We start from the raw sequence: 12,448 nt of genomic DNA, 5'->3' as shown, positions 1-12,448 counted from the left end.
TATATAAACCCCATGTAGTTAGGAGCAATCTTCCAGAGTAATTGCTACACTTAACATACAGTATGCAGATGGAGACGTGAAGAAGAGTGAAAACTAAATTACAGGGTCTAAGTGCTATTATGTGGGAGTATAGGTGGCAAAGACTGCAATTACTTTCCCATTTGGAGTGAAGACATGTTCCTCACGGCCAGGATGTGACCACTGAGCACATTCATTGTAACTGTAAGTATTTGTAGGATTCTCAAACTTTCTTTGCTGAAGTTTTATTCTTGAAGAGTGCACTCTGGCAGTATCATCTTAATTGCAACCAACAAGACAAAGATTGGTTGATGTGGGCAGCAAATATTTACAGTTCTTTGTTGCTCTACTGTACCATACATTAGAGAGGAGTTTAGGGATTTAGACGAACTAGTGTCTATCAAATGGGCGCGCTTGGTTCAAATGTATTGAAAGGATCGATACATTCCAAAGGTACATAGCCCTCAGTTACTCCAGGAAGAATGTCCCTGTAATTGGTCATTGTAAGTCGCTTTGGAATAAGGCGTCTGCTAAATGGTCTCTGGAGTCTTACCGGGTTTGCAATCAATTGATCCTAAAAAGTCTGCCGGGCCTGACGGCCTCGACCCGTTCTTTTTAAAAATCGCAGCTCAGATTATAGCACAACCAGTAACTGCTATTTTTAATCTCTCCCTGTCCACTCACTTACTGCCAGCTGTGTGGAAGCAAGCTCTGGTATCGCCCCTCTTGAAAGCTGGTGATCCCACGGAGTTAAATAACTATCGTCCTAGGACTCCTATCTCAAATCTTTCTGGGTTATCAAAGATTCTTCAGTCCCTAGTTTCTACTCAGCTAAAACTTTTTTTAAATTCACACAACATCCTTAACCCTATGCAATCTGGATTCAGATCAAAGCACAGTACTGTGACTGGCAGTCTGAAAGTCTTAAGACGATATTAAGGCTGCTTTGGATAACACATTTTTTTTTATTTTTATTTATCCTTTATTTATCCAGGAATGTCCCATTGAGATACAAGATCTCTTCTTCCAGGGAGTCCTGACCAACACGGCACACAAAATCTGTATGTGTTGCATTGTTTATTGACCTAGCCAAAGCATGTGACACTGTAGATCACCACATCATGTCTAATGTTATGTTGATGTCTCGTTTCGGTCATAATACCATTTGCTGGTTTCAGAGTTATCTAACCGACCGTACTCAATGCGTCAGGTTGGGTAGTACTGTCTCTGACCCTGTCACCTTGAAGAAGGGAGTTCCACAGGGCTCTATGTTGGGGCCTTTGCTCTTTTTATTATATGTAAACAATATTTGTAATCAGATGCAATTTTCTACCTATCATATGTATGCTGATGACACTATTGACTATTGTATACTCATGTGCTCCTTTTCTGGATATGGCCGTTTAAAATCTGATTTTATTATGCTGCAGCATGCACTTCTTGATTCCAAACTGCTTTTGAACAGTAAGAAAACCAAAGCAATGCTTTTTGCTCCCAAGTCAGCGTCCTCTTGCCTCTCCATTGACACCCTTAATGGCGTCTCTGTTGAGTTTGTCGATACCTACAAATATCTTGGCTTTTGGTTGGACAGTAATCTGAACTTCAAACAACATATTGAATTTCTAACAAAGAAATTGAAATTCACTCTTGGCTTCCTTTACAGACTTAAATGTTTTTTTTCAACTTCATCCTGTAAAAGGTTGGTCTCTGGCTTACTCCTGTCCCAGCTGGACTACGGTGATACCATTTATAGATTTGCCTGTCCCACTGTTTTGGCCAAACTTGACCCACTCTACCATGCTGCACTGCAATACATATCAAATGCACCCTATAGGACTCATCTTTGCAAACTGTAGTGTATAGCCTAACTGGATGGTCCTCACTTACTATGCATAGGATGCAGCATTGGTTTTATTAATGTATAAAGCCATTTTAGGTAAGCTTCCACTGTACATATGTGCCAGATTTGCTCCAGTTTGTTACTCTTACAACCTCAGATCCAGTGCCTGGATACGGTTCCAGGTACCTGCTGTGCGGACTGAGGCTGGGAAAAGGAGTCTTTTTTATTATGGTCCTTGGTCTTGGAATGACCTTCAATCAAACCTAAAACTGAGGGCATTTGTCCCTATAGCATGTTTTAAATTGAAGTTGTCTGAAGTCCTTACCACTAGCTGCTCTTGCAGTAATAAGTAGTACACCTTTCTTACTGTCCTAATGTGCACAATGTAGTGACTGCTTTTTTGTCTTTTGTTTTCTTAGTTATGTTCTCTGTATTTTATATGTTTGTGTTATGTGTTATGTGTAACGTTGCTGCCTTCTTGGCCAGGTCAGCATTGCAAATGAGATTCTTTGGCTTCTCTTGCCATTAGAATCAAATTCTGTGGGAAACACTGAACATATTTGATTATATTTAAAGTTAAATTAATATGTGACATAATTAGAAAGTTTAAGTGATGTGAACGTTTCTGCTCAAAGTGACAAATCCATACATGTAGATAGTTATCATTTGTGCCTTTTCCTGTTACCTGTACTCATTCAACTTTATTTACAGCTGCAGAAGGTATCTCTTTTATGACAAAATGCTCTCATTCTGTAAACCCACTGTGCGCTGCAACAAACAGAAGACAGACAAAGTGAGCCACCAACCAGTAACCAAAGTAGAGCATTTAGTAGCTTAAGAGCCAAAATGGTGGATAGGGGGGTAGTAGAGACTGAGGCCCAATCCCAAACCACTCCCTCCACCCTACCCCTCCGTGATGGAGTGAACTCCGTCTGTAGCCACACTCGCAGCTCAACGAGGCTCCTCCTGTCAGATGGAGGGAGTACATACAGCAGCCAGCTTTGGGACGGCCTCCCCTCTCTCCGGCAGAAACAGGAAATGCCGTAACTGTATGTAACAACGGTTTCAAATCAGCATCTCTTAGACAAAGAGTTTAAATGAATAACTCAAATAAAACTCCAAACATCTTTCATTGTGTCTCAAAGCTCTTTTAGTTTTAAACCTGATGTTTATAAGCTTATTAGTTTTTGCAACGGTCTGTAAATATACACAACTTTATAATAAAATGCACACATTTACCTTTTTCTAGACTAAACACAGGTTTGATCCTAAGTTAAAAACATATGAGGTCATCATGAGGTTGTTAACATCGCAGTTTATCAGTGGATGTTTGCTGGAACTACTTGTTAACAGCTTGTTTCCTGACGGACACACACAGCGTGACTCCGGTCAGGTAGAGACCGGTCTCAAGTCAGCACCGCTGCAGACTCGCTGTTTGAGGGCTTGATAGCCCACTCCCCCTCCACACTCGTTGCTTTGGAACAGCCCTCAATATGGCGGAGCCTCCGCGTGAACGTGCAAACGGAGGGGTAGGGTGTAGGGGTAGGGTGTAGGGGGCGGTTTGGGAATGGGCCTGAGAAACCTAAAAATGAAAGTTATTATTGGGAATATATTTATCAATTATCCAGAAACACGACTCCAAATTAATGCTTAAGTTGCTCTGTGTCTGCTTGATGCGTAAAATAGGACAGTTTGCAACTTTAAATGGTGTTAACTTAATATGCATGTCAATAGGGCAACCTTTGTTTGTTTGCCATTTGGCGCTGCATGGGCAAGCAGCATGCAGTGGGTTTATCAGAAAATGTTCACTAAAAACACATGCCTGGTGCATCTAAAAGTCTGACACTGATGAAAGCAGTGAGAAGGAAGCCACACAGTAAAGTTGTGGGACCTAAAACCTGAACAAATAGCTGAAAAAGGATTAAATGCTCCATAGAGTTTGGGAGAACTGCAGATTTGGGTGATTATTTTCAGTAAGATCGACAACTTACTTGCCTATAACATTTAGTAATTTTACCCATAGTGTATATCAAAATAATAATAATGTATTAAAGCTTCAAAAGAATATAGGCTATACATTCATTGATTTTGAGGTATAAGGTCAAACAGTTAGCCCTAACTATTAATAAGTAACTAAATGATCAGGTAATTTATACCTTCTGTGGCAAACTTAATTCCAACTGTTCATCATCATTATCATTACCACATTAACCTTATTATGTGCATGTGAGATTCTTGTGGTCTAACAAAATTTAGCATTAGGAGGTTTCAGCTATTCACAATCTCTTAGAAGCTTATTTAAGTTGTCAGCAGGGCTAAATGTCAGTGAATGTCATGAATATCTCCTAAATGAAGATATAGTGGGCATAATACTGAAGAAAAATCAAAATCAATACAGGGCATCTTGTTAAAAGCTCCAGTTGTGGCTAACCCTGGCATCACAGTATTCACTAGGTCAATGTTTACCAACACAAAAACAGTGTTGGTAAACTGCTCCCCCTCCTTAACAACACAGAACCAGCTGCTGAGGAATACGCACGTCCTGCAAAATGGCTGTCAAACCACTGATCATCAATCAAGAGACCCATACTGAGATTCAAAGCTGAATGAATGACACCAACACAGGGCCAAGGTTACTATGGAAACGGATGAGAGCTAAGGTGCTACATTGGTTAAAAATAAGCTAAACACAGTGCGTATACAAACATGTGGGCACGCGTAGGTCCTAAACGTAGGTTATATGCTATGTGGCAACGAAGCCACGTGATAGTATAGCAAATACACGGCAATGTTGGACCAAGGCCTACTCTGAAAGGATGAGGATGTGTCCACTTCCTGGAACAAGCTAGCGCAGCAGCATCAGTAGCATCCCCCAAAGCACCACAGCTGTGCGTCCGGTTACACACACACGACGAGTGTAGCAGCGGCTTAAGAAAAACATACTGTCACTTACGAGAGGAGGACTGTCTTTATCTACCGTGTCTCGTCCTGTCCATTACATCAGCTGTTTTTTCCCGGGTGTGTGTGTTCGGATCGAATGGGAGAGTGCGGGAGCGCGCGCAGGTTCCAATCACATCAACAGCTCCAGCGCATGCAGCGGAGGCGCGCAGCCGTCTCCATGGTAACAGTTTGAAGGTCCTCAAATTGCTCCATCACAATGGTGGCCCATATACTTTTTTGTTGATTGTTCCCACTTGTTTGAGTACTGTAATGATACATTTTGGCGGAAAAAAAGAACTCCACTATCACAAAAAAGTAGACAAAAAAACATTTATTTGTGTACCTCCAAATGTTGCATATTTAACTAACTGTTTTGGGGCCAACTATTCAGACAGTATACTACCCACTAACAGTATAATGACATTAACAAAACATTACAATTGATATGATTCTCAAGAGACAGAGGATGTCATTATGTGCACATTGTAAAGCTAATTTGGAGTTTGGCATATTGGGCTTTATGTATAGTGTTATCAACACTATTTAAAACGATTGTAAATCAAGTCAGGTCAACATTAACCTGACTTAACTTAAAATCGTTTTAAATTCCTAGTTAGAACAAAGCATGAGTTTAGTTATGCATGCCTTTGATTGAAGTCCTCGTAAATTGTTGAGTACATCAGTACAGTTGTCAGTACAGTGTTGTCAGGTCAACTCAGAACAGAGTGAGTTCCTGGGGAATGAAAGGTGCAAATTGAAAGTTTCACTTCAGCCTTTTATGAGTAGTTGACACAGCTGTTTATAGGCTTTTTTTCCTTCAGCCTCGGATGGTTTCAAGCAGTTTAAATGCTGCCAAAGTACAACATGTGCACACTGTTGTCTGGGGAAATCATTAACATAATTGGTCGCCTTAAAATACAATTTAATAACTGTGATCTTGGTCCTATGAGGTTATATTATATTGAATAATTGCAACAACAAAAAATGAAATGTGAAGCTAATTTAGTCAAGAATGTATCCAACATGTTATAAAGTGCTGACAAATACTAATAATTAAATCAGACACAAATGGCTTAAGGACTGAACATTTTTAGCAAATGCTTGCACAGGTTTTTTCTGGAAAAATCCCTGATAAATCATGTAGCTCTCAATAATGCATGCATCACCGAGAATTCTGCTGTGGGAAGTAATCCTACCTTAACAAAAAAATACACGATAAGCATATCTTGGCATGGAGGAGGTCCGGGTGGTAGATACGCACATTTAAAGAATTAATATTTAAGATCAGAGTTAAATGCCTGTTGGTAATTCTGCAGTATAATTTTGAGCACACTTGACTCTCCATTTTGACTTGGTGTGGAAAAACACAGGCGTTATTTATAACAAGAACGATAACTTTTCCATTCAAGTGTCCACGTAAGACTTGGCTTTGTGTAACTGTAAGCAAGCATGCATAAAGCAAGAATCCTCGACCCAGGGCATATAACAAAGATTCCACCATAATTATGTGATAATTCACACCTGTGCTTTTTTCTATTGTGACATGTCAAAATATCTTCCAGCAAAGGCCTGTAACATCAAAAGAAAAGATGGAAACAAAAAACTCCACCACTACAGAGAGATCATCTTGAAATAGAAGGGTGAAAATGGAACAAAACATAAAAAAGCAGTCTGCTTCTAATTACATCTCAAACTGGTGACTTAACTTTTTATTTTGGCAGTTTCCCCCTCTCCAGCTCCTGCCCAGGCCTGTGTCTGAGAGTCAAGACTAATCAAAGGCACTTGTATGGAGAGAACTGTTGGCCTCTGAAGGGATTGAGCCAGTTCAGGCCAGCCTGCTGCTCTGACTCTCCTTCTCTCCTTTTCTTTTCCCTCTCACTCTTTCTTCCTGTCCTGTCTGTTTAAGGAGTGAACGATTGGGAAATTCCTTCAAGCTACTTTACTTCAGGTTTCTCTGGGATTTAAACATGCACACTGAGGCTTTGGTACAGTCCATTTTGGTCCCATTGTTTCTGATTCTGCTCACTACCGTGGAGGACACTTTGTTACAATCGGTGAGGTGAGTTTCTACACAGCTTTTATTTCTTCTTGTTTATTGTGGGTTAGTGTAAAGAGCAAGAAGGGAGAGGGAGGTGCGGAGTTTTGCTGACAGCAGTTGGAGAGTACGATGTGGGAAAGTTTTAGGAGAGACTATACATGAAGTTTGCAGTTTTTTGTGCAGGTTTTTAATGCCATGGGTATGATTCTTTTTTTCCAGACTGTTTGACTGACACTTTTTTTAAACGCATACACATTCATTCATTCTCAGTTGGACACTCAAGCTGCCATGAAAATGTTATGACAGCTTTCGTGGTTGTGGGTTTGGTCCAAGAAGCTTTTGGGAAAGTAAAAAAATATTTTACTTAATAATTTGCAGTCACGAAAAATTAAAGTAGGAATGGCAATCCCAAGACCTAATTTTAAGAAAAAAAGTTCACTCAGTAACTTTCGGTGCTATCAAATTAGGGATGTTGCACTTAAGCCCCTGATGCCATAAAACCAATTAATTTCTAGGAGCTTTTAAATTTGATTGGAAATAAATGTGAAATCGTAATGGTAAGAATGACATACTTTAAGTCTATCACTGGAATTGGCTAAAATGTTGGAAAATAATTTCTGTTTACCTTGGCCTCTTACTGTAGAGCCTGACTCAGCAGATCTGTAACTGTTCCCATATGATTCAATCTTAACTGAGCTGCAGAGGGGGTGTACTCTGCAAGCAGGTGCATCATGTCTGTGTAGAGATAATATGCCATGGTGTGGCCTACAGTTTATAGCATACATTAGACAGCAGCACAAGAACTCCTGAGAATCCAGGTGATACAGTAATAATGTTATTTCTCAGTGTTAATTAGGCACTTCCAAATAATACCTACTTTATTTGTTTACCAGGTATGGCTGTGTCAAAAAGAGTAGGTGGGAAAAACACAATAATAAAGGTTATGTTTTGTAACTGCAATTATAAGAAGACAGGTGAAGCCACTGCAGGAAATGGAGTGTTTTAATCAACATCCAACAGCAAATGCTTCCAAGAGAAGCAGGATTACGGTGAGAGAATTAATAACATGTGTTCTCCACACTGGCTTTGTCCCCTATTGGACCCTTTAGGGACCAAACAAGTCCCCGGGAACGGCAGCTTGCTTGCTTCCTACTCAGGAGTCACTATTTTGGGACAGGACATATACAAATGCAGATTAAATATTCATTTTTCATTTTCATTTCAAACCTTTATTTATACAGATAAATCCCATTGAGATCATTGATCTCTTTTTCAAGGGAGGAAATATGAATGAACATTGGAACCGAAAGGCACAGGACAGGACAGGGAGTGGTTTCAAACACAGTCCAAGCCAAGTTTCACTACTGGAAGTCATCCCAAGGTCATGTTGTCATGGGAAAAGAAAATGATTCATCCTGATCAGCAGATACATTCAAAAATCAGCAGTTTTCTCAAACCTAAAACAGCCCTCAGTGGCTGAAGCTCCTCTGAAATGTATAACCTCCCCATGGCACATAGAACACACACATTCTTTATTTGATTTCCATGGGAGTGTCAGGGACATTTGATCTGTTGATTGTTTGAAATGTGTCTACTGTTCAGCCAGGATTAGAACAAGAATGTCAGACAGCATCCAAATGAAACACATCTCACAGTGAGATCCCATGATGTAAAAACAAAGCTCAAAAACAGCTGCTGGTGTGTGCTCAATGAAATGTGAAGCAGTTTCTGTCTCATTTGATTTATTGATGTATTAGCTTATCCTTAACATTCTGTTTTTTCATCACAATCTCAAATTAAATAGAAAAAAAGGGTTTCCTGACTTTGAATATCCATTCTATAAATACTATAGTCGACAAAACAAATGTAATGAATGCACTATATATCGTTTTTTATAAGGTAGCCAACACTGCCATGTGTGAGCTAAGGTATTTTCACTACGATGTGGTACTGTATTTAAAACAGACACAGGTGCTGCAAACTTGACCTTCGACCTGAATTTTCCAAAGCTGCATAACAACTGTCCTTTCTTTTACCCAGCCAGGTGGGTGGTGTGTGCAAATTTTCCTCGGAGTCGTCCCTGCGCCGCTGCCGGACCCCTGATGGCAAGATCTGCAGTGGGAGAGGCAAGTGTGACTGCGGCGTCTGCATCTGCGAGGCCACCGATCCAGGGAAGTTCTACGGTCCACGCTGCGATTGCCACGACTGGGTCTGTTCTACATATAATGGGACTTGCAATGGTGCGTACAATATATTAAAGGTCCCCTATTATACTGTTTTTCATCAATATATAATAGATCTCAGATATATACAAAACATGTCTCTGAAGTGTTTGGCTCCAAACACCAAACAGATCATTGCAGCATTACCCATAATCCCCTCTGTTTCAGCCCTGTTTCAAAAGTGCTGATTCTCTGTCTGTTACTTTAGATGAAAATAAGGAGCCCCTCCCCACGCCCCTCTGAGAGACATTTGGTTATAAATAACACAATGGTGCTCTTGGAGGAGATGCAGGTGATAAGGTGGGGGGTTTCCTTGGTTGGTGATTGGCTATTGGTTACACAAGCTAAAAAATCGTTATGACATCATAAAGTGGCCAAAATCTGATCAGCTCATTTTCAGACAGGTTTTTATATAAATGGATCAGGACAAAAAGTGAGCGAATCTTTTTCCTGAAACTTTCAGAAACTCTTCACACAGAGGGGACACATGTTGATGTATAAAAGACGTGAAAAAGTGGATTTTGCATAATAGGTGACCTTTAAAACATAAAACTCAATGGTTTGGTGATATGGCATGGAGTCAAATTCCATTTTGTCTGCATGTGTATATGTGTAAGTATACAGTATGTGTCAAAAAAATCCAAAGAAACACATCAAAGTGATACACAATACAATTCAACAGAACAATGAACCATAGAATGTAAAATGACAATACACTTTAATCAAATCCTAACAACTGAACATGAACATCATAAATGGGGCGAAGCCTGCGAGCTAGTTCAGGCAGTCAACTCGAGCACTTATGCTGCATTCATACATAACGCCCCTTGCCGCTCTACAACCAACCAACCAGAGTCTCCTTAATAAGCCGCTCTATTTAACCTGCCAGATCTCTCTCCATGCATTGCTTGCTGCTGCTATTGCTGCAGCTCTATGTCGCTGCTGCTTGCCTGTCCCACCACCACCCCAGCTTCCACCCCAGCTTCCACCCCAGCTTCCACCTGTAGGCTCGGGGGTTAGTTATTTAATCATCACTCATCGTGCTATGTATATTTATGGAGTGATGATGCCCGAGCCTAGTCGCCAAACTCAACTATATGCTGCTTCTAATAAACATGTTAAGGAACACGTGAGTTGTCTGACTGAACTCTTACAAAGCTCAGATGTATTGCTGGGCTGTTGTATCAGACACCATTAGTTGTAGCTTGTTCAACCCTATAAACTGGCAGCTGAGGTAGAGCATACAAATATCTAGATGTATATACTGTAGATATGTTTAAGACATTTTGTAAGTTGTGAGAAATGCAAGTCCCATGTTGATAGAAAAGGAACGCTCATCTTTTTGTTCAGTGACCTTTTTAGTTCTCATTCATAACACTCCGTTCGATGTCTCACTATGGGATGCGCCTCATCGCGGAGCAAACAGAAGCATCAATCTCATTACGCCAATCCTGATTGGCTGGAAATCACCCCCTATAAGTAGCCTGCGCCACGACGCATGCGTCATTCAAACACCTCTTCTCGCTTCAGAGCACATCTCTAATAGTAGCCGGGCTATAGCTTAACAGTCCACAGACGGAACCAAAGCTAACTTCGGTCGACGGGCGTTAGCCGGCTACCCTATTCTGCCTCGCAGAAGAGTACGATACTAACACACCAGTTAGTATTATAGTCAACCTCGCCGTTCTTCCTCTGGAGTTAAGGTAAGGTTTTGACTTCAAGTTAGCAACACACCAGTTGCTAGCTTGTGTTTTTTTCCCCTCACTGCCGACACCACGGTAGCGAGGACGCTTTTTTTCTTCTCTCTTCCACGGAGGAGAAAAGGATTACAGGAATATTACCATATCAGGTAATATCCTTTGAGAAAAAAAGACCCACGCTGTCCTTTTTTCCCCGGATTAAAGACAGATCGGTAAACACTTTTTTCTCGACGTACCTGTTACGAGCGGGCCCTCTCCACGCCTCACGGCGAACGAGATGGACGCCTCTCTCCCTCACACCAGAGGAGTCAGGAATTCGGAGGCTCGGCGCTGCGGTTGCGGGTTGAAAGTGTCAGGCACAGACTCACACCAGATCTGTTCGTCCTGCCTCGGGCTGGAACACGCCCAGGAGGCCATTGACAACCCCGGCTCGTGCGGACATTGTGCCCGCCTCACCGTGAAGAGCCTCCACCGAAGGTTAGCACAACAAGCTAGCCTGTCGGGACGGGACCCCCTCATGTCCACTGATCTGCCGACCGGCCTTCAAGACACGGGGGCGTCCGCCGCAGAGATGGAGCCCCTCACTGCGGTCTGGGGCTCATCGACAGCGGCACCCGCAGAACCGGAATCCCGCGCCATATCAGGCCGAGATCCGGTGGCGGCAAGAAATGCGGGAACGGGGCCCCACGCTATACCAAGCTGGGGCTCCCGGCTGGACCTCACCATGGTTTCACCCGCGGAAGATGTCCTGGAGTTAGACTACATGGAGGACGAAGAGTATACCTCTGAGTTCCTCCTGTCTGACTCGGATGAGCAGGAAGACGACATCTTCATGTCATCGGCTCAGGCTGCAAAGCCGGGAGCGATGGCTGCTCTCCCGGGCGATAGCACACCAGCTTCGCCCTGTCTAAACATGGACCTGCAGGCCGTGTGTCAGTGCGCCGCGTCCAGGCTAGACATGCCGTGGCCCGAAATGGCCAAGGAGACCTCCAGGTCCTGTTACGAGGGGAAACTTTTTTCCCAAACAACGAGAACAAAGAGGCAACTCCTTCCGGTCTTCCCGGAGATGTTGGATGAGGTGTCGGTCTCGTGGAGAGACCGGCCCTTTAGCAACAAGGCCCCAATCCAGGGTGCCCACTCCCTTGACTGTGACGGTATGGAGAGGCTCGGCCTGCTCCACATACCACCTATGGAACCGCTGGTAGCAGCCCACCTCTTACCGAGGATGGGCCAGCCACCAAGCAGGAACCCCACGCTGCCAGCAAAAACGGACCGATTCCAGTCTACCATGACGGAACGGGCCTACAGAGCCGCAGCATTGTCCGCCAGGGCTCTGAACGTTTCCTCGATGCTAACCGCGTACCAAGCGGAGCTCTGTGAGGATATGTCGAGCAATCCTGGACCGGCCACTCTGGACGAGATAGCCGCGGTCACAGACATTTGTCTCCGTGTCCAACGCTGCGCCGTCCAGGCCACGGGTAAGGTAATGGGGATCATGGTGGTGCAGGAAAGAGCTAGATGGCTCAACCTCACCAACCTCCCAGACCGGGAAAAGGAAGATGTGCTTGACATGCCCATCGTTCCCGAGGGGATTTTCGGCTCCGCTCTCGCTTCCATGCAGAGGAAGTGCGAGTCAAAAAAGAAGGAAGACGAGGCCCTCCACCTCTGTCTCCCTCGAAGGGTCCAGCCG

The 12,448-nt window shown here is 42.9% G+C and overlaps 2 protein-coding genes across 2 annotated transcripts in view; one reads left to right on the top strand and one right to left on the bottom strand.

The window, feature by feature from the left end:
- The window catches only part of nalcn (sodium leak channel, non-selective), a 74,646-nt gene extending 69,731 nt beyond the window's left edge, over positions 1–4,915 (bottom strand). Inside the window, exon 1 of the mRNA XM_034110594.2 lies at positions 4,812–4,915. The gene's annotated coding sequence lies outside the window, so the exon portion shown is untranslated. The remainder of the gene's footprint in view (positions 1–4,811) is intronic.
- A 1,680-nt stretch (positions 4,916–6,595) lies between these two features.
- Positions 6,596–12,448, top strand: part of itgbl1 (integrin, beta-like 1) — a 50,851-nt gene continuing 44,998 nt past the window's right edge. The window contains exons 1-2 of the mRNA XM_034109632.2: positions 6,596–6,857; positions 8,877–9,076. Of these exons, the coding sequence (XP_033965523.1) occupies positions 6,766–6,857; positions 8,877–9,076 (292 nt within the window). The 5' untranslated portion in view covers positions 6,596–6,765. The remainder of the gene's footprint in view (positions 6,858–8,876; positions 9,077–12,448) is intronic.

Source organism: Pseudochaenichthys georgianus, chromosome 21, assembly GCF_902827115.2.
Source record: "Pseudochaenichthys georgianus chromosome 21, fPseGeo1.2, whole genome shotgun sequence".
In the NCBI taxonomy this organism is placed as follows: Eukaryota; Metazoa; Chordata; class Actinopteri; order Perciformes; family Channichthyidae; genus Pseudochaenichthys; species Pseudochaenichthys georgianus.
Note: the sequence above shows the minus strand (reverse complement) of the source record. Positions and strands in the feature narration are given on the sequence as shown.